The 25,146-nt window shown below is 38.0% G+C and overlaps 2 protein-coding genes across 4 annotated transcripts; one reads left to right on the top strand and one right to left on the bottom strand.

The window, feature by feature from the left end:
* The first annotated feature begins 3,163 nt into the window (after window positions 1–3,163).
* LOC122047471 (F-box/kelch-repeat protein At1g55270-like) lies at window positions 3,164–5,186 on the top strand. The gene is made up of 2 exons (XM_042608800.1): window positions 3,164–3,658; window positions 3,755–5,186. The coding sequence occupies exons 1-2, from the start codon at window positions 3,551–3,553 to the stop codon at window positions 5,027–5,029; spliced, it is 1,383 nt and encodes a 460-aa protein (XP_042464734.1). The 5' UTR covers window positions 3,164–3,550; the 3' UTR covers window positions 5,030–5,186.
* A 2,340-nt stretch (window positions 5,187–7,526) lies between these two features.
* Window positions 7,527–23,978, bottom strand: LOC122047470 (mitogen-activated protein kinase kinase kinase 5-like). 3 transcript variants are annotated; one of them, XM_042608797.1, is made up of 11 exons: window positions 23,120–23,978; window positions 21,137–21,754; window positions 20,973–21,060; window positions 20,609–20,671; window positions 20,358–20,521; window positions 17,660–17,735; window positions 12,261–12,320; window positions 11,116–11,235; window positions 8,448–8,660; window positions 8,285–8,361; window positions 7,527–8,207 (listed from the first exon to the last, which is right to left on the bottom strand). In XM_042608797.1, the coding sequence occupies exons 1-11, from the start codon at window positions 23,677–23,679 to the stop codon at window positions 7,994–7,996; spliced, it is 2,253 nt and encodes a 750-aa protein (XP_042464731.1). In that variant the 5' UTR covers window positions 23,680–23,978; the 3' UTR covers window positions 7,527–7,993. The 3 variants fall into 3 exon arrangements, with proteins under 3 accessions (XP_042464731.1, XP_042464732.1, XP_042464733.1); XM_042608798.1 differs by having other exon boundaries at window positions 21,137–21,751; XM_042608799.1 differs by lacking the exon at window positions 7,527–8,207 and having other exon boundaries at window positions 8,314–8,361; window positions 8,444–8,660.
* Between the last annotated feature and the right edge of the window lie 1,168 nt (window positions 23,979–25,146).

The raw sequence follows: 25,146 nt of genomic DNA, 5'->3' as shown, positions 1-25,146 counted from the left end.
CGGAGGGGTTCCGGGCGCCTCGGACTGTTCCGGGCGCCCCGGACCAGTAAAGTCAACCCATGTTGACTTTTTCATCCGCGACCACTGCTCTTGTTTGGTTCGGCTCGGTCCGGGTCTTCTACTCTAGATCCGCTCGCTTGGGTGATCTCTGCCATCCGGAAAAGGGCTCACCCGAACTCAACTTCCAGTCTTCTCGAGCAGCCTTCCGCTCCGGCTTCTTGTCCCTCGGAATCACTGCGCGTTTCCTTCTCGTCCACCAGCGTGCTCATCCGCAGTCTTCGTCCCTCGGTCGCACCCCGTGCCGACCTTCTCGCTAGCTGCTTCTCTTGCTCCCCGAGCAATCTTCCACCCCGGCTTTCGTCCCTCGAAACCACCGCACGCTTCCTTCTCGTCCACCGAGGTACTCTTCCGCAGCACCTCGTCTCTCGGACGCACCGCGTGTCGTCCTTCTCGCTAGCTGCGTCTTCCGCTCGAGTACCTGTGCTCCTGCACACTTAGACACAAGGTTAGAAACACATAGGACCTAACTTAACTTGTTGATCACACGAAAACAACCTTGGGGTTCCAACAAAAACGCTGTAAAATCTAAGTAGCATATTATAGTCAAGTACTCTAGTGGTGGTGGAGCATCTTTTTCCCTTGAGGAGGGTGGATTTTGAGGTAAGAATGCTAACCACACCCCCCCCCCCTCGCGCAACCCACACACACAAAGTCAAATCTCTTATAATTAAGGGTGTAATTGAATCGAACTGTGCCGAACAGTAAGAGCCTCGAGCTTGGACTCAATTTTTTATCCCTAAGCTCGAGCTCAAATCGAGTTCGATTCAAACTTTAGTTCTTAAGCTCGAACTTGAGCTCGGCTCATAATAAAATAGAATAGCTTGACCTTGGTTCGAAAAAAACTCGTTTGAAAATTAAATGAGCTTAGTCCGAGCTCGTTTAAGATAATTAACTATAATAATTAATAATATATTATTATATTTATTGTTTATGTGATATTTAGTTTTATATATATATATATATATATATATATATATAGCTCGTGAGGCACTTGGTTCATTTACACCCCTACATATAGTATTTATGGGTAAAGTGTTCAATGGCGAAGAAAATTGAACATTGTTGTCAACCTCATCCTCTTCCTAGTCCTCAACCTCTTCCACCTTAATTGTGTCGGTTGTCTTTCAAAGGGATTGCTTTAGAAGGTTTGCTCATCATGAGTTTTGAATGAAGGAGGGAGTCTATGTAGGATTGTTACGCTAGAGAATGAGTGAATAGCGCTCGTGACTTTTCACATTTTCAAAAATACGATCAAGTAAAAATGCAGCAGGATAAAATAGACAGAAAATAAGCAATGCTAACAGAGCCAAATTTTACTTAGTTCGGAACTTGTGACAACTCCTACTTCAAGGCTTGCATGTGAGAGTACTTTCGTTGGGCAATCACTAGTCAATCGAGAAATTATTGATCCAATTTGAATTTAAGTATAAGTAATTGAAATGTAAAGCAATACCGACGACTTCAAAGTATGTATTGAGCGTAGTCGTCGGCGGAGTAGTGTTCGGGTGTCGTAGAGTTGTTTTCTGAGCAGTGCATAAGAGAGAAACTTCTTTGAATTGATGTCTTCAATCTGTTGGTCAAACCTTCCTTTTATAGCCCTATTCGGGCGCCTGGACTTCTCCCCGAGTGCCTTTAAGGGGCTGACGTGGCGTGCTCTTGCCAAAACTTCATTCGGCAAATTTCATCCATCTCTGGGTGCTCGAACTGATCCAAGCGGCTGGACCAGTAACGTAGGTCGGTCAGTTGACGCACTCTAACTCAGGCTGTGGATAAACTTTGCTAGTCCGGGCACTTGGAGCAACTCCAGGCTCCTGGATAGTCTTGGTGCCTCAGTGACGAAGGTAGCCACCCGGGCGCTCCATCTTCGCCACTGACTCGAGCGCCTGGAGCAACTCCAAGTGCATGGATAGCCTTTTCCCAGCACCCTTTTTTCTGTATCACAAGTTAGTCCAATAGGCAAATAATATATAAAGCAAGATAATTTTTGACAATCTCCGGACTATACGGTCCCGACTTCGAGTTTCACTGAAACTTTAGGTCAGACCGATACCTACTGTTCCTTCTACGGGGAACGTTCCCTCACCTACTCCTCTCAGGAGATATTATCTTTTATCAAATCGGTCCTTCCGTTTGGACTTTTGTTCAGCATCTGAGACCTCAGGACTTTCCGCTAGATGTCTGAATCCTGATCCGTCCAGTCTTCCGCATGGTGTCCGCGACTCTCAGGACTTTCACCTAGCGTCCTTGACCCTAGGATTTTGCTTGACGTCTTTGACTTTCCAAGACTTTGCCCAATCTCACGACCTAGGACTTCATTGCCTAGCACAGTGAGGACTTTCCACCTGTCTAGTGTCCACTAGAACTTATTTGCCTAGCCTCAACTAGGATTTTCAACTTGCCTAAGATCACTTAGGACTTTCTTACATACTCAGTTAAATTTGTTAGATCACAATAAAATTTAACTTTAAATCTTTATCAAATATCAAAGCACAAATTTGATTAGCTGGTGTTTCTAGCACCAACAGTCTAAAGTCTTTTAAAATATTATGAGAGAAAACATGCCATGAAGTGATTCAAGGCACACTTGATCAATGTGAGTCATCATGTTATCAATAAAGTCTTCATTTTAAGGACCTGAACTTGTAAGAACAATGAATTTAAGTCTAGTTGGTTTAGGGATGGTCTTAACTAAATAGAACATCACCATGTTGCTTAGACTATAGTTGCATTTAGGATTTTCAACTATATATGGACCCGAGATTAAGATGTAAAGGATTGTGCAAGAGCCTCCTAAACTCGATGAGAGTTATCAAGCTCAATAATCATAGGAAGTATGGGTTCAATGAATGTCATGATTTACCATCTTAAGACTAGTTAATCGTCCTCGACCCAAAACATCGATCACTGGTTGGATAATCTTCTTATGGAGGAGGAGAGGTGCCATTCGACAACTCCAAAGAAGTCACGGGCACAAACTAGTGGGAGAAACAATGTCTTCCTTCCACAGGAATTAAATAGTTGTCATTGTTAAGTTTATACAGATCGATAGAGGTGGCAGAACTTTGGAGATGTTGGTAATGGTGACCCCTCGCCTGAGATCAAACTCCCCTGCTCTATCTATTCGTCTCTTTGCACCTTTTCTTCTCAACGATTCCTCATGGCCGCAACGAGACATCCACACACACACACATTTTTCTCTCTCTCTCTCTCTCTCTCTCTTATTGTGGTTGCTGCAATCGTCATTTATCCCTCCACCGTCCCCGCAGTGCCTGGTGGTTCTGCTCTGTGCCCGTCCCCCACAAGCATTCATTTCTCCCATCATCCATGCCTTCCATTAATTATTGAGCCGGTTGGAGGAGGAGGCCGATGACCGCAGTAATCAGTTGACTGGAGTACGTCGACCTGATTAATTACTTGTGGTGACAAAACTTTGCTTGAGGAGCAGGGCAATTGGTCAACAAGACTTGTAAGAGCTTCTTCATTGAAATTAATGGAACACACACAACACACACACACTCAGAGAGACAGAAAGGGGTTTGAAACGATGAGTGGGGATGGAGAAGCTCGATTGAGACGGAATCCTCCTCCTCCTCTTGTCGTCAGTTCTTCCCTTCCTTATCCTTCTCCTGCTTTTCCTCTCTTCTTCTGATGTGTTCTTGATCATTGCGCTGTGACTTTGTGGCTTGATTTGCAGGTCGATACCTCAGTGTGCCTGTGTAGAGCAGATGCAGGAATCAGGACAGCAAGAGGAGCCAAAAAGTATGTGCCGACCACAAACCTCTGCGTTCAGCCGAGCATCAGAAACTCGATCCATCCGGTGAGAAGTGCGGCCGCTACCAGGCTGACGGAGCTACGGGAAAGAAGCCGACGTCAATCGGCTTTGCTGCCCGGCCTTCCCGACGACCTCGCCGTCGCCTGCCTCGTCCGCGTCCCCCGCGCTGATCACCGGAAGCTAAGACTGGTCTGCAGGCGGTGGCAGCGCCTGCTCTCCGGAAACTACTACTACTCCCTGCGCAGGACCCTCGGCCTCGCCGAGGAATGGCTCTACGTCATCAAAAGAGACGGCCGAGACGGCCGGATTTCTTGGGAGGCCTTCGATCCCGTCCACCAGCTGTGGCGGCCGCTCCCTCCCATCCCCAAAGACTACTCCCAGGCCGTGGGGTTCGGTTGCGCCGCGCTCAGCGGCTGCCATCTCTACCTCTTCGGCGGCAGAGACCCTCGGAAGGGTTCGATGAGGAGGGTGATCTACTACAATGCCAGGACCAACAAGTGGCACCGCGCGCCGGATTTGCTCCGGCGCCGACAATTCTTCGGCTCTTGCGTCATCGACAACCGGCTGTACGTCGCCGGCGGGGAGAGCGAAGGCGCCAGCCGCTCTCTCCGGTCGGGGGAGATGTACGACCCGAGCAAGAACAGGTGGTCGTTCATCGCCGAGTTGAGCAGCCCGATGGTGCCGTTGGTCGGCGTCATCTACCAAGGGAAATGGTTCCTGAAAGGGCTCGGCCCCCAGCAGCAGGTTCTCAGCGAAGTCTACGCGCCGGAAAGCGACGCCTGGGAGAGCGTGTTCGACGGCATGGTGAGTGGGTGGAGGAACCCCTCTGTTTGCATCGACGGCGAGCTCTTCGGCTTGGATTGCAAGGACGGATGCAGGCTGAGGGTGTATGAGGCGGCCACGGATTCGTGGAGGCGAGGGACGGACAGCAAGGCGCATCTGGGGAGCTCGCGAGCTGTGGAGGCGGCGGCTCTGGTTCCTCTCATGGGGAAGCTGTGCATCGTGAGGAATAACATGAGCATCACTCTGGTGGACGTGGTGAGAGATGGCGGCGGAAATGGGAGCGAGGAGGAGAGATGGGAGACGATCGCCGGCAAAGGGCAGATCAAAACTTTCGTCACCAACTTGTTATCGACCATTGCAGGCCGCAGTGGTGGCAAGACGCATATTGTTCACTGTCAAGTTCTTCACGCTTAGCTGTTACCACTTTTGGTAAAATTTGAACACCTTTTTTTCTCTCTCTCTCTTTTATTTTTTTGGAATGATCATTTTGGAAGATGAACTATCAAGCTTCATGTATTTTGGATAAAATGTTCAATGTTGGATATTAATCAATAAAATAACTATTAACTAAGTACAAAGATCTCGAAGTCATTTTGTATTATGAAATAAAGACATCATTAGTCTAGAGGATATAAAGAAGATTTTAGAATTGTCCCAAATTTTTTTACAACAAAAATTTTAAAAATTTTTGTCTCAAATAAAAAAAAATTTAGTGTGATTTAACCAGTAGTTTTTTTTGCTAAAATAGTTATATGGTGCTAAACTGATCTAAATTAGAAAATAAAGAGTTTAAATGATCAATCCGTATCAATTGGTGGCAAAAAAAAAAAAAAAAAAAAAAGACGAATACGCTCACCCCCAGCGCCCCCGTCAACCCGTCCCAGGGTCAACACGGAGGAGGTAAATCACAGGCGACTACTAGCCTTTGGAATAATGACTAGCACATAAGGGAGACATAAATTCGAACCTCATACCTCATTGGTGGCAACACCTCATGTGCTAGCCACTAGACCCATCCGAGGGGACTGATCAATCCGTATCAAGGTCAATACGGAGGAGGTAAATCACGAACGGTTACTAGTCTTTGGAATAATGACTAACACATAAGGGAGATTCAGATTTAAATCCCAGATCTCATGATGATAATATCTCATGTGCTAACCACTAGATTGTCATGAGAGTATTTAAATGAAAGAACGGAGAAGAGTATTTATTTATAAATATAGAACAATTTAGGTTCATATAATACTTTTGGTCAAAAATTACTATCTAGTACTCCTAAACTATTCTAAATTAGAAAATAATAATAATAACGTATAAAGAGTTTAAAGAGTCAAGTTCTAGTCTCTTAATCTAGAGTAGCTTAAATCTATGTAATTATTTAAGCTAAAATTATAGAGGTAAAATTGAACAAATCATAGAAAAAATAACCAAATTTTGAACTCCTTAGATGATGTAAAACCAATTAAACTTACGGCTAACCATATAATAGTATATATAAAGGATATTAATCAATGAAATTAAATTCATATTACCATATAGAAATTAACCATATGAAGAAAACATAATAATCAATATAAATTAACAATGTAATATAAGAATATTCACGTATTCCTAAACACAAAATTTATTTTAAATTTTATATTATATCAACTATCCTATAAATCTAAATTTATGAAATAAAAACTATTTTTAAATATTAAAATATCATTTAATTTATGAGAGAGAGAAAAATACAAAGAGCATATTGAATAGTGAAAAACATGATAAATCAATAGTATTATTGACTATACCTGAGGGTGAGAGATTTGGCCCAACGAAATTTTTCTATCAGTCACCAAGGTAAATCGGAAAGTATGTGCGACAGCCAATCTAAGAGCCTAACATCCTTTGATTACGCGCCCCAATTGGAGGAAAAATTTCTACAAATACGTCATAATTAGAAATCGAACCGCGGATGTCTAAGTAACAACCTAGATGTCCTATTGCGAAAAAGTAAATATTAAGTAAGGAGAGAAAAAAATAATAAAAAATTAGAAGAGAGAGAATAAAAAAATAAAAAAATAAAAAATTTAGTATAATTAATGTAATATATAGTTTAAAATAATTATCTAAATTTAATAAAATGGATAGTTTACTTTAAATTTTATAGATATTATAGAAAAATAATTTACATAGATGTTCCAAGATGATATAAGTTTTTTATTTAGTTCATATGGGGTGTGGTACTTTATGTTCCTCTACCTTTCACATGAATACTTGAGCCCTTGTGCATCATGGAGAATAAACCTCAACAAGTCATTATATGCTTTGGGATGTCCTCTCAGGATGATGCGATGATTGATGGTGCGATAATTGAGACATGAAATGTTACCATATTAGATCATAGGATTAAAACTCGACGCATCCATGCATATCTTCCTCCATGTCTTGGCCATTTTACTAATAATTAATAATTATCCGTGATTTATCTCCTCCGTGTTGACTTAGAGATAAATTAACAGAGATATTAGAGATGAGCAAATCACCTTTTTATCATATTATATGCCTTGGGATGTTCACCATTTTCTGGAGAATTTGTGTCTACTGGTTTTGAAAGTAAACCCGGAAATCCTCATTCTACATCTTTTGCAATAAACCTGATATTGCTATACATGTAGACACTTTAGGGAAGCAGTTGCTACATGGCCAAGCATTCCAGTTAAATTGGAATCCTACTACAGGTGCTGAAATGGATGAGATGCCCATGGATATATTGCTCCCTTGCGAGAACTGTGTAGAGGTGGTAAGATCTTCCAGTCCATTTTTCCATATGTTCTTACTAGATCTTTACTGTTCATTTCCATATATTCTTACTGGCTCTATGCTGCCTACCAATGGTTTATGACTAGGTCCATATCGACCAATGCTGTTGACAGAAATTGGTATTACATGAAGTAAGAAAATGAGTTACAGATTATATCTGCAGTTACTATTAAAATCACTACATTATATCTGCATTTTGCTCTCACAATATTCTAAAAACTTCTACAACTGGGATTTGACGCAATTCTACCCTTGATAAAATGCTAGAATACAATAAAATTTACAGTGACAGCGAATGTTTCCCAGATTACTATCAGCAGGTTGAAGCAAGCTAATTCTGAGGATCTAAAGGTTAAAAAAACAGAAAATGTAACCCCGTGATTAATGATAATTCCTACCTTAACCTATGATAAAGAAACACCATGGAAATGAAGGGGTAATGGCATTGGACGACCACAACATTGAATCCTTGCATAGTCTTTGTTTCATTTTAAAGCCATGAGTATACGGAATCTTGGGATTCGTCCAGTAAGTTTGGCACAATCCTGCACGAAAGTTTAAACATAAGCCGTTCTAGTGAACTTTCTCATGTGGCTTGGGTAATGCATACAGCTGGAAATTTCCTGTGTCCAACAGCACACCATTCAGAGTATTTGCAGGATTGCTAGCTGAGTTCAATCTACTATGACTTGGCTGTGGTGACAACAAGCCTGGAGTACTCACAGGAACAGAACGTGATACAGTAGAAACTGCTGTCTCAGAAGTTTCTAGACAGTGACTATTTTCCCTGAAGTGGAAAAATTGTAACATTTGAATGGGAACAAGTTAAACAATCATTCTATATTAAGCAAACAGCAAGCTTACCCATTGCATGAGCTTTTTCCTTTAACACACAGCTCAGTTCGTGATTTACTTTTCTCTCTTGGGCTGGCAGTGTTTTCCTATCATGATGCAACAAGACTTATTTAATTTGAAATGATAAAGCAAGGATTATTGGTAAAACTAGTTGAATAACACTCAGACCTACAATTGTTTTAGTCCCTGCTAACCCTTGGAGATTACCAAGGATATGGTAGTTATAGTGGGAGGGCCATATGAATGAATGTTCAAGCAACACTAAGGCAGTTGGCCTTGTGGCAGGATTCCTACGAAAGCAGGATCGCAGAAAGTCTTTGCCCTCATCAGACAATGATTCAGGTATTGGTGGGTCCTTATGCAAGACTTTGAACATAGCTGCAGCCTGTTGTTAACATAACCAAATCAATCATATCCCCATGAACCAAAATAAAAGGGCATCATAAATGATCAATCAGCAATTTAAAGAATGTATAATTCTCTGAGAAGAATTAAATGTAACATATTAAACAAATCTTTTGCTAAGTCAATATCTTTTAAGTTAAATATAGGCACAATTCCAGCAAATAATTGTTATCAGACTATCAAGATTTTGAGAATTATACAACTTCGAAGTCACAACCAGTGCAATTGAAACATGTTTTCTGAGCATCAGATGAATGCTCAGTTCGCCAATCAGCTAATTGCTTAGAGAACTGGAATATCCAGTGGAACTTTAATTCTTTGAATGAAACTTGCTATCTAATCAACAAGCACTTTTTTACTTTTAATTACCATTGACTACATTGCAAATTATTATTACCATTATCAATCGGTCCTAATTCATTCAGCTAGGTAATTACTTTGACAACTGGAATATCCAGTGTAATTCTTTGAATGAAACTTGATCTCTTTTTGCTTTTTTTTTTTTTTCCTTTTTTTGACTTACAACTACCGTCACTGCATTCCAAATTTTCAGCATCATTACCAAGATATGTTAATCCTGACTATTTTGAAATAGCTGTGTATCTTCTCCATTGAACTTAATGCAAAGATTTAGTACAGACCTCTTATTTACTCTCGACAATAACTTTTTATTTTATCTTTCCTAGAAACCGCATAGGTCATCTTAGCATTCTCATCTTTGAAACTTCAACTTTTTATAGATTCTAACAACCTAACAATACATGAAAAGCCTACCCACTGTCACAATTTTATATAACCTAGAAAGCACATGGCAGTCATATAAGACCCTAGAAATTCTCCAGCTCACATGCCCACTAAAATCTTCTTGTTGAATAAGAGATCTAACATACCTAAAAAATTTATTTTCAAGAATTTCATATTTATCCATCTTACTTATTCCCTCACTTAGAATCTATGTTTCATATATCAGTTTTACAAAAGTGACCTATAAATAATCTGTGTAACCACAATTATGCTGATGGTCTCAACTCTGTAGTACAAAAAACAAGGAAAAAAACTAGTGTTTGGGTATTTACAAAAGTACAGCTACCTTGGTAGTGGTACAGCAAGTGATACCAAAAGAAACACATTTCAAAGTAACCATATGCTGAAAGGAAGTAACCACTGAAAGCTTAAATGTAAGATACAACTAAGGACAAGAAAAGATATGAAGTTTATCATGTGTTTGGAAAGGTACGAGTGAAGGTTGTCTTTGAGGATAACATGTTTTAAGTCGAGTTGCCAGTCCTAAGAGAACCAGGTATAGAGAAAATTAAGATAAGATTATTATAGCAAGAAAAGGAAGCTATAAACCCAATCATACTAGAATTTGGACAGTGACAAAGGAAATTAGGATAAGATTATTATAGCAAGAAAAGGGAGCTATAAATCATACTAGAATTTAGGCAGTGACAAAGGAAATAGTTCCCATTGTGTCATTTTCTCAATTCATAAGCAATCAAAAATGAGTTCTCTGATTCTGAACAGGTGTGACAAAAATAAGAGTGAAAAAAGTATTCTAGACAGCTTGGTGTCACAGAACTAGCTGATCTCCCATTTCATATTAACCAACAGTGACTCCTGCTCCTTGACCTCACAGATATTAACTTAGCCAGAAAGGAGCCACCAAGGAAAATTTAGCCATCAACCTTACTTGTCTACTACCCTCATCGCATCTGATGTTATCATCAATCCAATAATGTAAATATTATGGGCAAAACCAGCATCTGAAAGAAGGCAAGTTCAGGAAATAAGTTGGCATAGTTAACAACAAATAATTTAAACACACACTTGTGGATATTGGATCTGCAGACACGTTCATGATAGTGCTCAATATATGTTTGCAATTCCAACAGTAAAGTTGCTCATTATGCCCTATCAAATATCAGGAACACCAGAAAATTTCATTTTCCAAAACAATCTGTGGCAAAATATGATAATGCTAACCCAAGACAGCCTAGTATAGCCGTCCCCCAACTAGTACACGCAGATAAATCACAGGAGATTTCACTCAACAACAGTAGCACATGCAAAGGGCGTGAGGTAACCCACGGGGTTTTCACACCCATTGGGAATTAAACCAGGCTTATCTGTGGCAACACTACTGCATAAACCATCTGCGCCAGCTCAAGGGGGCCATTTTCCAAAACAATCATTATTATGAAAGGTAGTTAATAGCACAAGAATCCTGTTAATTTGGACTGTGAAATATAATAATATTATATAGGAAAAATTATCAGCAACCAAAAACTAATAAGAAATTGTGGACTGTATGTGTACGTTGAATCAATATTATATTTACAAACATTTGCAAGAAAATTTATATGATGGTTTGATTGGTGAAAAATAAGCACACGTCTAACTGGAAATAACTAGGCATGTATGAGAAAAATTACCCCTTCTAAACCATTCCAAGGTTGTTTGCCTGTAAACATCTCAATAATAGTGCAACCCAAGCTCCAAATATCAACAGCAAGATCATACCCAATATCTTTGTTCATCGTTGCATGCATAACCTAAATAGAGAAAATAGGTTAAACAATTAAAAATTGATGCATATTATGCATGTATAAATTGGATGTTAGGTTAGTTGAGAAAGGCATCTCAAAGTCTGTGTTTTGTCAGTACTGAAACTTTAGATCAAATTTTGAAAATAATAATATTTGAACTGTGTTATTAAGGGCAGGCTGCACAAAGCTCTCCAATGCGGGGTCCCGAGGAAGGGTTTATTGTATGCAGTCTTACCATACATTGCAAGAGATTGTTTCTACGACTCAAATCTATGACCACTAGGTAACACAACAACAACTTTACCGTTGCTCTAATGTTCCCCTTCAAAGAAAAAAAACAAGGCTTTACCTGGTTACAAAAGTATCATAATACTTAGGTGCTTAAGAAACAAATATAGTCCCATGTCCAACAAGTGTTGACGGTCAAATAAACAGAATCAGAAGTAGGCCTTGGCGTCCTCATGCTCATTTTCATCCTCCTATGGAACAGAGCAATTGCAATAGATGTCTAAAAGATATCACAGCTGCTGCATCATGTAGCCATGAAACAATAGGTCAAACCTCTCCCTTCTTTGCTCTTGTGATGCAAATCGGCATCAATTTCTTGGGTATTGTGCCCACTTGCAAAAGGGACCATGAATCTAAGGGTTTCTTCTCCAACTGACAGTGATGGATTTTGCTTCATTTGTGGAGACTTCAAAATCAAGGGGCTATTGTATTCCCAGACTGTTTGTATGCATTCCAGTAGTGGTTGAGGTGGTGGTGAGTGGTGCGTTAGGCTTTGTCCAGATTATTAGTTTGCTGGCTTGAGTACCTATTTAGCCTCGTAATGGTCTGCCTGTGGCATGTGTGAGCTTGTCTTAGGGGTTGTTTTCTAATAGCTTTGTGGGCTCCTAACATCCAGGCAGAAACAAGCTAAGACAAACTATTTTTGGCATTCAGTATCTCCTTGTATCTAATAAAAAATAAAAGAATAAATATCAACTTCAATAACACAATGAATAGGAAATGATCACAACCTAGAAAACTACCTCAGGAGCCATCCAATATGGCGATCCTTTTAATGAAAGAGCCCCTGCTGCACCACTCAGCTGTTCAACAGACCCAAAAAGAAACTGTCAGTTAAATCAGCATAAGAAAAAAATCTGCAAACAAAAAGAACACTGAACTATACTTGCAAGAAAGGATATCCTTTTCAATGGATATCAGGTGTGAAGGCATGCAGTACACAGTGGGAAACATAATAACATATGACATGTATGAATGCAAGAGAAGACTGAGATTAGTGCTAAAATGAAAAATCCAAAAACAAGTGATGTACTTGATTAGTGCTAAAATCCTAAAGCACATTATGAACACTACATATTTCTTGCCAGTTGTAGTAAAATATAAAGACTAGGGCGTTTTGAGACCAAGAAATAAGGGGTGTCTATCTCTTCTTATATATTTTTTTATAATTAATTATTTAATTGGTAAATATATGAAATATAGCATAAATTTTAATGTTTTTCTCAAATCTACCACAACCATTCATTTTTACCTAATCTGGCACAAGATTTAAATTTTGTATTAAAATCCAGAATTTATCATTACTACGTCTTATTTCCATTAAAATGATAATGTGGTAAGTTATTATAATTATTTTAAAAAATTAAGCAGTGATCCCAGCTAGTACAGTTGGAATTTGTCCAAGAATCTTGGATGTTATCTATGAAAAATTAAAAGATTTGGGATCCAATGCTAGTCTAGTAGATCGCATACAAAGTTGTTTTTTTTAGTTAGCACCAGGTTTCAGCCCTTCGGGCCAACTAATCCTAAAGATGATCGGTTTGGCTCCACGAAAAGTTTCCACTGACCATCAAGGTAAATCTGGAAGTGCTCACAACGGACGGCCCAACCGTCCAACATCCCAAGTTTGTCATGACATCCCACAAGAGGAAAATGCCCTACAGTGCGTCAAACCGTGAGTGCTTGGGAGATTGCATGAGCACTCATGCAAAGTTGCTTGCCCATTACAAAGAAGGGGAATCCAGTACAATCACTTGAGTGCTTGGGAGATTGCATGAGCACTCATGCAAAGTTGCTTGTCCATTACAAAGAAGGGGAATCAAGTACAATCACTTTGTTGATTGATGGACTTAAACCTAGTGGCAATTTCAAGAATAGATCAATTCACATCACATTAGTATAATTGCAACTTCTCTCTCAAAAAATATTATTTTTATTTAATTAGCTAGGTATTTTATATTCTATGCATTTAATTAGTTTTTCTCATAAAATTTCATATATCATTCTAATTGCAAACAGGGAAAGAATCCCTAGGAAATTCCTATTGTAACAATTAATAAAAAAAAAATCTCATGCTAATTTAAAAGTCTTCTAATGATACCTTAGATGAGCCTTTAACAATGAAATCTTAGAAGAAATCATGGTTTGAAATCTTGTATTGTATTAAGCAACAAAGTCAAAATGGATAATTCCAATAAATCACCAAAACTTGATATTAGTGGACGGACAATGTCTCATGCAGAGATGCACTTTGCAAGAATGATTATAATGCATGAGTATTCTTTGAGAATTTCAATTCATGTTTTAAGATTTTAATAAATAAAATAAAAACTGATTCTTTGACAAAAAATGGAAAGAGTATGTAATTGTAGAATTGCCAGAAAAAAATATGCAAGTAGGGTGGCAGTGATTATTGACATGTTGACAGTAGCTATGCATTAACAGAAAGGATGTAGCGATAATGATTAGATTTATGCCAATTTATCCAATAATGATTGGAAGCTTGAAAGTTCACGTCCAAGGTATAAATTTAATTTATGTTAGTTTATTGTGATTGACGCCTGAATTGAAAGTATAAGAGAGATTTATTATTTATGGGTAAGGAACAAAAAGAAGAGAGGAGTTCGAGGAAATCACTCAACTAAAACCAAAATGCTTTAATAAGATTATAGAACACTATGAATTCAACTTATTTGATGCTTGAACCTGTGCATTTAGTTATAAGGTAGCCAACAAGATTCATGTCATAAATCTGTTCCATCCAAAGATGATAAATTTGTCAAAGGTGAAAGCTGTTTTAAGGCGTGACTTTGTTATTTTCAAGAGCCACTGAAAACAAGCCACGTCTCAAATGTTTACATTGGGAACTTGTTTGCTTTAGCAAATTTTCTAGAGATATTCCAAAAATTATCTCATCTATTTAAAATAGAATTTAAAAATTGAAAAGATAAATAAAATAAATGTTTAAAATTGAATTTTTGGCACAATTTAATTTATTAGAGATTAACAATGTCATAACGATTTTATTTTTCTTTTCAATTTTTAATTATATTTTTTATTTATTTTCCAAAAGTAAAATAAAAAATTTTAAGACCTAATATGTCATACCATAATCAAAACAAATATGTTTATGTATAAAATAACTGCCGACTCACCTAGTTGGATAAGGCTAAGTTGTTATTGTTGTTGTAGGTACAAAATTAACAAAAAAAATAAATAAAACTCATTCCATTGTTTAAAATTGTTATATATATATATATAAATTAAGGTGTAATTGTAATTTTAAAACTTCTTGGATCTTTTTGCAAAAATGTGATCAAAAGGTAAATGTATGGCTTCTTCGTCCTGTGACTTCTTCCCCAAAGAAAAGGCCATTTTTTCCTCAAAAAAACCCTAACTTCTCCCTCATGATGCCACATACTCTCCTCACAATGCCATCATCGCAAGCCATCACCGTTATTGCATGCCGCCGCCGTCGACGACACTGCCATCAGCACGTTGTCATTGCTGCCACCATCACAAGTTGTCTCATTAATGTCACTCGAAATGAGCACGTTCCACCATCTCTTCCCTCTCCGATCTTTCTCAATCTCTCTTACAACCTCCCAACACCACTTAGAATCAGCATGATTGCAAGCAAGTGTCAATGAAAGCAATACACGCTCCTATACATGACTACCCTTTTCTTCTCCTTATGGCATCATCACCTTAGGAACGACCAAATAAATCGGGATAAATTTTAAGCTTTGTTCATTGTTGGCAATGGAGAAGGCAAAGTGCACTTGAAGCTTTAGATTCGTGCTCTTGCATGGAGTCTTTTGTTGTTGGAGACAAGACAGAGAAGGCAAAGTTGACTTGTAGATCTTGTATGTACTGATTTGCAAATTTTAAGCCTTGTTTGATATTTCAACAACTGATGTTTCACAGCTTATTTGAAATAAAGGATAGCCCAATACACGCAGCTTCCATTAGGCGGGATCCGGGGAAAAGATCGAACCACATTGGGTTTATTGTACGTGGTCTTACCTTGCATTTTGCAAGAGACTGTTTTTGCGACTCGAACCTGTGACCTCAAGGTCACATGACAACAATTTTATCATTGCACTAAGGCTCACCTTCTTCACAACTTATTTGAAATGAGTATAGTAAATCTGAGAGTATGATGGCATATTGGGGAAATTTAAGATGAAGTGGATTTTTTTTCATTTGACATGGGTTTTTCTTACCTATCTTATATTTACCTTGTGCATGATTTAATATATGAAAGTAAATATTCTAGAAAATAGAAATAAATTCTAATCTTATCTCTACTCTTACTGTATGATGATTATTTCATATCACATTGCTTACCCTTTATATTTATAATTGATTTCTATCTTGTTTGTTTCTTATTTGAGATCTATGATAAATTAAATTACCTAATTATTGACTAATAAAGTAGAAAAGTAATTGTATCATAAAGTTTTGGTTCCACCCTCTAAGAGAGTTGTGTGATTACTTATAGTTTAGAGCTTCGGCTCTATCCTATAAGAGTTGCGTAACTACATTTAGATTAGAGCTTCAAATCCGGCCTCTAAAAAGTTGCATGACTACTTGTAGTTTAGAACTTCGGCTCCGCCCTCTAAGAGTTGCATGATTACTTGTAATTTAGAGCTCTGACTCTACTCTCTACAAGAGTTGCATAACTAGTAATTTAGAGTTTCGACATCACCCTCTAAGAGTTGTGTGATTAAGTTACGTGATTAGCTATATTATAGAGCAATTGGCTCCGTGCACAAAGAGGACTATTGAGTCTTTCCGTGCATTCATAGGCTTCGGCCGTGAAATAATTTTCCTCACTAGATAGATTGTGGGTCGTTCACCCTATTCTTGTGTGAGGTGCCTCATTTAATGGATTACAAGTCCATATATATATATATATATGGTAAAGATGTATCGTATAATATAAAATATATATATATATATTTTATATTATACGATACATCTTTACTTGGTAGATGGCGGGTCACTCACTCTTATATATATTTACGATGTAACTCGTATTGAGTGGATTGCAGGTCATTCACCCCATATATATGCGATACATCTTTACCAAGTGGATTACAGGTCGTTCACCCTATATATTTATATGTGATTAGGATGCACTTCATTTTGGATAGATCATAGGTTGTTTATATATATATATATATGATGCATCCTTTACTAGGCGGATTGCAGATCGTCTATTATATATAGTTTTAAGATTGATTGATAAATTAAATAAAGAATACTAGTAAGAGAAATAAAAGAGAGTAGAGAAATGATAAAACCTTTTAAGAAAATTTTTTTAAAAGAAATTGTGCAAGAGATTAATGAAGTTAAGTGCAGAAAATTATGACCTTCACTATTTGTTGTTATTTGGACTCTTATGAAATGTACCATTTTACATCATGCACTTCTTTCTTATACTCACTTTGCATTTTGTGCTCACTTATGAAATTTTTAACCTCCAGATTAATTGCTGAGATATGTACATAATACTAGTGGAGTTACTTCATAGGTATGCATGTAGTTAGTTGGTAAACCTTTGTATATATTTTGCATTAACATTGTTATAGTTCACGCTCAGTGAACGAAGTTAGCATTGTGGCAAGCATCACTCGTGCAGGGCATGATGAATTTTTATACTGTGTCACCTTGCACGGTCAAAACATATCTTTCGGATAAATAATTTGATACTATTGAGCACAAGAAACCTATCCTGTGTTGGTGCATCAAGTTCATTAATTTTTTATAGTTTACGTTTGCACAACACAATGTTGTATTTTTCTCACAAAATCCAAATTTAGGTATATCATTGTGTTCTCATTTTTGTATTCATCTTCGCCATTTTTCCTCCTCTAATTTGCCACCAACACCATACAACAATTTCATCCCGACAAAAAAAATAGAAACTATAGCATGTATCAAAATTTTGAAACTTGGTTCATTTTATATTTGAGACAACCTAAGTAGTTTGAATTTTATAGAGTAATTAATACTTCTTATAAACTAACCATTAAATTTGAAAAAAAAAAAAAAGAATAGGAAAATAAGGAAACACAATACTTCAGTAGACAGAGGATTGAAAATAAATACACATAAAAGCAACATAGAAGCATACATGTTTTGCCATCCCAAAATCAGCTAACTTGACAACGCCATGTACATCAACGAGCAAATTTGCTCCTTTGATATCCCTGCACGAGAGTTAGCATCCTTTAGATAAAACAGGGTCATGTTTTGCTGGAAAATGTCAATAAGCAGTAGTAGATACAGAACTTCAGATGTTAAGCGATGCCAAGATGAGAACTACAGAACAAATTTATCACATGTACTGCATTTCTATTATAGTTGTGTAAACAAAAATAAAACCAATTGCCATAATTTGAATAAGTTTAATTCATGAATTTACTCCATATAACAAACAAATACGTAAGCTGGTCAAACAATACTAAAATCATGACTACAAACCAAAGCAAGGTAAAGTAATCAAAGATGGGCTTATCGACAAGCCAGTGAAACAAAGCAAATGGGTTACAAGAAATTTTAAACAGCACCATACAAGTAAGCATACATTGAAGGTGAATAACAATATGATGTACATATTAGCATCACTTTTATTACTAAATTGTTATTGTAGAATTTGGAGACATCATAGGCATCATTATGAAATAAGTATTACATGGTATATATAGACATAATAAACTCTTAAGCTAGAAGTGCTAATGTGGCGCTAAAAAAAAATGTAAATCTGTTACATTAACGGCCCCCTAATGCTAGCCCCACATATATGGAGGGAAGTAAATGCAGGTACACAGGCGTTAGACGTGTGAGGGAAGTAAATGCAGGTACACAGGCGTTAGACGCATGGTGGGATAAGCCAAATAAATCCAAATAAAGTCAACGTGATAATATGGTGCTAATGTGGCACTAAAGCCACTATATCTAATATCCAATAAATCCGTTCGCCTCAACAACCTCTCAACATGATAATATCTACTTTACCAAAATGAAGCAAAAGCATTCACAAATAGGGCAAAACTCTAGGAGTTAATAAAGCATATGATTAATGATCCCTTGGAACTCAGTTAAGCAAAGCTCTAAAAAATAGTCAATAAAGTATGTGGGCGATTATTCCTTCAATCTCGAGTTACCAAAGCTCTAAAAATTGTTGATATAGCACTCAGGTCAAAACACACAGTCAATGATGCCTTTGACCTAGACTTAAAAAGAGAGGAGATAAACAGACAAAATGAAGTGAAAGGAGAATGACTACAGATTTCACGAACTACTCTCTCGGGTGGGTTTCTCCCTACTCTTTGCTAGATTTTGCAAAATGAAAACTGGACATTTGTTTTCTATTAAGGTATTCATTGGAGATGAAAAGCACAGCTTGACCAATACTGGACTTTAGGTTTCACTAGCTTTTAGGTGGTATATTCAGCACGCAAATAGGATAAATAAGATATACTAAAGGAAGGGGAAAAAACAAAAAATGGCTGGGATTTAAGGAAGGAAAAAGAAGACAGATAGCCAAAAAAGTCCCCCTCAAGATGCAACCTGAAGAAGACTACAAAAAGACTACATTGCTGCCTAGAATACCATCATGGAAAACTTCCTTAGGTGGATCCACAGTGATAGAAGGGCAATGATCCCCATAGAAATCTACTCAAGATAAACAAAAAGCCACTACCACAGATGATTTTATAGCAAACTTGAAGAACCCACAGCTCATGGATAATCAACGGATATATTATATAGATCTGTTGAAGAAAAAAGTGAAAGAAGAAACCAATCTGGAAACACATTTTAGAAATTCTAGTCTGAAATCTGTGTGAGGAAAGGGAAACAAGAGAGTGGGACACAGAATCAGTTAGAAATCTGCAAATAACCCTAGAAAAGTTGTTGAAATCTGCACAAATTTCTACACCGGTAATGAATATTTGCAGAAATGTGAATCCTCATAATCAAAGAATACAGATTTGAAAAAGAGATGTATTGATCATGCACTGATCGTGCTCTCAATTAAGAAATCCAAACTCAACCATTAGAGGCATAGAAGATTATCGAGAATCAGAAAAGAAAAACACACGAAATCTGATGGTGAATCCTAGGAATCAAGGCCAGTGAAGAAGCTAGTTTTCCTCTGATAGAATAGAAATTGGAAAAGTAAATAAATAAAGTGGAAACAAATTGGAATAAAAGCTCTTGGATCTGCTTGAGGAAAGAGGCAAACTGGAAACAGATCAGAAATTGGAGGATCAGAGATCATCAGAACATAATAGTATAAATAGCAAGAGAAAAATCACTGATCTGGAATCACTTGGGCTTGCAGCGGCTGGTAGAACCCTACCAGAATTGGGCAAAGCAAACCATAACCACAAAGGAGGGAATATACTCTCTCCTAGATGGAAATCAGGAGTCAAGGAGACAAGCTCTCCTTATGGAAAACAAGAGATGGAATCAGGAAATCTCAACAAATCTCAAAATATCTTGAATCAGGATCTAGAAATCTGAGTGTCTGCAATGTGGAATCAGCAAAGGCTTGGAATTGGAAATTCGCTTTTTTTTCTGAGAAGTTTAACAAGATAATACACGTCTTACAAGGGTTGACTATAATATAAATATCTCAATGTCAATCTAGTGAGGTTTCTCCTATACATATAGTAGGAATGCTTTTATAAATCCTACCCAACATACCATTCTCAGATAGCAGTTTGAAAATAAAATGTCAACATTTGAAGAGAAATGAGTGGAGGTAACAACATGCTAAACCATAGAAGTCCAAAGGGGTTCACAGTAACTAGAAGGATACAGACCTGTGCATTATGTTCTTACTATGCAAGTAGGCTAACCCTTTGAGAATATGACGAGTGAAATTGCGGACAACTGATTCTGTCATAGCCCCACAATGTTCACGAACATATTTACTAATTGAGCCAGGATGAACATACTCTAGATATATGTAAAGCTGATCATTAATCTGCATAAAAAAAGGTAATGTATAAAACAAGCTTCAAAGTCCAAACACTAGCATAAGTACCAAATATAGCCATTAAAAAAAACTTACAGTTTCACTCCCATAGTACTGGACAATATTTGGATGCTCAAACTGGCTAAGAAACTTTATTTCCTGCATAACAAGAAATGAAGTAATTTAAATCACAAAAAATAATAATAATAACCAATAATTAAAATGACCTCTTGATACAATATGTTGCCTTTTGACACTTAAGACTGAAAGTGTATTTAAGCATCAACTATCTAAGATAAGTTCTGAAAACAATCAAGCTAAAATGAAGAGGAAAGTCCTTGTCGATACAAAACGGGTATACAATGATTACTTGAGAATGCCATAAATTAATACAAGAACAAGGCATTCTTACTATTTCTTTTGTTTTATTTTTGAAAAAAAAAAATATTTTTTTCCAAACCTGCTCCAACTGTTTTATGCATTCTGAAGATTTGGCATCATCAGGAATTATATTAACTTCTTTCATTGCACATAAAGCTCCTGTGCGCCTGTTGAAAATTTAAGTCTGATAGAGTGGTAAAATGAGGCCTGATATAAATACATCAAACACAATAGTATACAGACCTGTTGGTGGCCTCATAAACATTCCCAAATGTGCCACTTCCAATCAGCTTTCCTTTCTTCCACTGACTTTTCAATGCCTCAGGTTTCACACCATTCCCTGAGTGTGCAGGAGATACAGCTCCAGGAGGAAGAGGAAGTGGGTGTCCATTAACATTACCACCATTCTCAGGAGAAGATGCAGAGTTATCACCAAACATTTTCGTGTTTAAAGGGGATGAAGGTGTACTGAGATTCCGGGATCTTGGGTCAGGACTTCTAATTGTTGGACTGTTACGTGGTGAATGATCTGGACTCTGAACAACTTTATCTGGAGAGAAAGCTGGCAGCAATTCTGTGGATGATCTCTCTGGAGAAGACCAGACCTGCTGTCCTGGAGTAGCAATGGCAAAAGTAGAAAAATCTACATTACTCGATCTTCGTGGGCTACACAAAGGACTGTGCACAGGACTTGAGAACCCGCTTGTTGGAACACTTTTTGAAGGTATATTGAGCCTGAAGGCAGAAGTTCCAGCATAATTTGGATCTTGAAACAGCTTTCTCTGATTTCTAAAAGTAAAACCATTCATTGAGACGCCTCTTTGCTCTGAACTACTGGATGAAATCGGGTGAGGCAACCTACTGCCAAAGAAGCAAGTAAAAAGTAAACTATCAAAAGGACAGCAGCAGATTTAGTTCTACAGTGCCACTGCACAAAAGGAAAAAAAAAAATCTAATCTTGATGTAAAGAAAGAAAAAAAATGATAATTAAGACATGAAATTGCATGATCACTGGAAAACCATTTTCCAAATTCAGAGATGCTTCAACTCGCAAAATATGTGATAGAGAACTTCTATGTTCACAGGTCCACAAACAGAAAATAAAAAAGATGTTTTAAGAGTAACAAAAAGATTAGCATGAAGAAATCAAGACAATAGCTAGATGGTAAAGAATGTGCATCCCCTATGAATTTTCAAGCTAAAACAAAACAGATTTAACCTTCAGTCACAGATACATCTACATGGCGAAGAATGTGTAGCCCCTATGAATTTTCAATCTAAAATGAAACAGATATAACCTTGGGCCACAGACACATTTTAAAACAATTGATCTATGCTCTCATTGTTTCAAAGTTACTCCTCAATCCCCATCATGGTAGGTCTCAATGAGCATCATAATAACACAAATCTTTCACGATTATAAGGTAGACCTTATGAATAAACTATGCTTATATTTGCTGGATGAAGTTTGAAAGCCAAGGATGAACCATTTATGAAAGGTAGGTTTTTTCAATAACAATATTTGTATGCCATTATGATGCAGCATCGCTTTCATAGTGAAGAGTAGAAAAAGCAAAAAAGTTTACCTATCTCTATGTAGTCACAATTATCATTTTCATAGCTGTTCTTAGTAATATTAAACACAACTGCTCTATTCTTCATTATGTTTCATCCATCTTTACAACTATTGTAGGTGTGGATCTATCTGCCTAGCTCCTTTTGCAGAAGACTGATGTTAAGCTTTATTATCAAATGCTGAGTCAGCCAGTGAATGGGAAACTAAACAATTTTATGCCATTACAAGAAAAATCATCATCAAAGTGGGAAACATAAAATGGCAGGTTATGTAGTCTGATAGATACATCACAAATTGGAATGTACTACTCATTATCTAGTAGTTGAAGAGAGAATAAAGAACAAAGAACTGCATTAATTTTTGCAGAAAAATCACACATTAACAAAATCCAGTAAATAACAGTAAAACTTCTTGACACTAGTACTTCAGTTATCTCCTAATTATTGAGCATTCAAAAAGCATCAACTAACTCTGTTTGCAAGGATCAACAATGTTTCTATTAGTTAAACTTGCTAAAATCGTCTGATTCATGCCATTTATTGGTTAGGTACCTGCATATCCCAACACTGACTTTGATTATACTAGTTTAGGCTGTTAGTATATTTGAACAAGTATAGAGTTATCTGAGTGGGAATCAGAAATGAACTCACCTTCCAACTTCACCAGCTGGGGAGATCCTATCATGGCATGGCTCGACGACAGTGGAAACTTCTGTGGCCACATGAGCCCCTTCATTACCGTCTGATCTGTTCGTAAACTCTGATGGAGATGGAAGGCGGCAGCGCGCTGAGTTAGGCGACGGGAACCCAAACCCCAAAGCCGATACATGCGCTGAATCCCGATGAGGAGACGCAGCTTCCAGTGTCGCGGACCCAGGCAAAGGAAGCGGGCGCGGGAGTAGCACAGGGGCCGACACAGTCCTGCCCGGGTTGCTGTCGAGGTTGCCCGGGGAGGGCGAAGCGGTGGGCAAGCTCGCGGATCTCGGACCGGCGGTGACCGAGTCGAAGGAAAGCCCTCCTACATCAACATCGCTTAAGTGGCGAAGCTCGGGGCGGCGAGTGAGGCGGCGCTGGGAGTCGCCACGGCGGGTCCAGAAGTGAAGGTCCTTAGAGCGGCTACGGGTGGTGGCGCCGGGAGAGGAGGCGGCGGAGGACGGGGAGGAGGCGGAGGAGGACGGTGATCCGGCGCTCTTACGGTTCCACCAAGGCATGGCGACGGCGAGAGGGGGCGACCATGGTACGGAGGCAGATGCCTCAACGCAAGGGGCGAGGACGAAGCCCTATAACCCTAATACCGAATCGCCGAAAGCATCGCCCCCACGAGGAAGGTGGAAGCCGGAAACCCTAGGACAGAATGGGGAAGGAGAAATAGCCAAAGACGGTGGTGGGCTTCGCCTAGATCTTGTCTGCGAGCATCGCTGCCTTACGCGGCTTCGCGTACGCACCAGCGGCAGAAAGTCAAACTGTTTACCTGCTACTTTGCTTTGGCAAACAAAGATAGATATTTTTATGGGGCAGTTCTAAATCTCTCTCATTGAAATCTATACAAACTACAGTAGAGAGTTGACGTCAGATCATAGGTAATGAACACAAAATTTCAAGTCTATTTTAACATGAATCTCTGTCTCATTTAAACTTTACTTTATTTCTTCACTTAATCATTCTTAGTATTCCCTGCACGCTCATATTCACATGGCATTAAAAACTAAAACAAGTTCTCAACTATTAAAGTACAGCATGGATGAATTAAGAAGAGTGAATAGTTAGTCTTCTGTAAATATAAACTAATATTGCTTTGCTATACAATAATTAATGTAGTAGAAAAAAATATACAAGAATAATCACATACTATAATTGCTAACACCAAGATGATATTAGGGTAATATGGAAGATTGTGTGTACAATCATCTTCCGCAAGCTTAACTTAATTTAAGGGGAAGTTATTAATACAGTCATATTTAAATTGAGTTGGTTTCTAAACTAGTGGTATAATATTTAAGTTAGATAAAAATTTGTTTTGATTTTGGTTATACCTGATCCATTTAGTATGCTGATTGGTCACATTGACAAGTGAAGTCCTAAAGATAAGCCCGTCCTGATTGAAGTCTTGTTAGAGCTAGGTATAGCAAGTGAATTCCGGAAGGTGAGCTCGTAGCGTGGCAAATAAAATCCTGAGTAGATGTCCTATGAGTGAAGTCCCAAAAGTGTGTTGGTGTAATCATAACATTTGAGATTGGGTACTGATCCTGTCCGAGTGCTGAGTCGATAAACGCTGGGTACGTGGTGCTCCCGGTGATGACGTGCAGACCTTCGACTGCTGCGAAACTCCGGCGAGAACCTGCAAGCACAAAACTGAGCCGGGAAGGGGTTCCCGGCAGCGGCCCTCCGACGCTCAAGTCAACTCCGGCGGAAAGAGAGAATGACGAGAATGAGAACTGTAGCTACAGTGATGTAGAATGCATACCTCCGTCAAAAGTTGGGGGCCCTTATATAGGGCTCCCTGATAACCATGATTTCATTGCATTATTTTGATTCATATATGCATAGTTTGATGTTGATTTTATAGGTTTAAATCATGGTTACATTACATTTTTGTGCATTGCATAGATTTTGGACTTAATTATAAATTATATTATTTTTGTGTTATTTGATGCTAATATTTGATTCTTATTTTGTAG

The sequence above is a fragment of the Zingiber officinale genome, chromosome 2B (assembly GCF_018446385.1).
Source record: "Zingiber officinale cultivar Zhangliang chromosome 2B, Zo_v1.1, whole genome shotgun sequence".
NCBI classification, from domain to species: Eukaryota; Viridiplantae; Streptophyta; class Magnoliopsida; order Zingiberales; family Zingiberaceae; genus Zingiber; species Zingiber officinale.
Note: the sequence above shows the minus strand (reverse complement) of the source record. Positions and strands in the feature narration are given on the sequence as shown.

Bases quoted from the DNA above. Each gene is read 5' to 3' on its own strand.
- LOC122047471 (XM_042608800.1), top strand. From the start codon at position 3,551: ATGGAACACACACAACACACACACACTCAGAGAGACAGAAAGGGGTTT. The intron at 3,659-3,754 runs GTCAGTTCTTCC...CTTGATTTGCAG, and splicing joins ATCCTCCTCCTCCTCTTGTC to GTCGATACCTCAGTGTGCCT.
- LOC122047470 (XM_042608797.1), bottom strand. From the start codon at position 23,679: ATGCCTTGGTGGAACCGTAAGAGCGCCGGATCACCGTCCTCCTCCGCC. The intron at 20,522-20,608 runs GTAAGTTTTTTT...TTTTTTATGCAG, and splicing joins AGTACTATGGGAGTGAAACT to ATTAATGATCAGCTTTACAT. The intron at 8,362-8,447 runs GTAGGTCTGAGT...GCATCATGATAG, and splicing joins TAGCAGGGACTAAAACAATT to GAAAACACTGCCAGCCCAAG.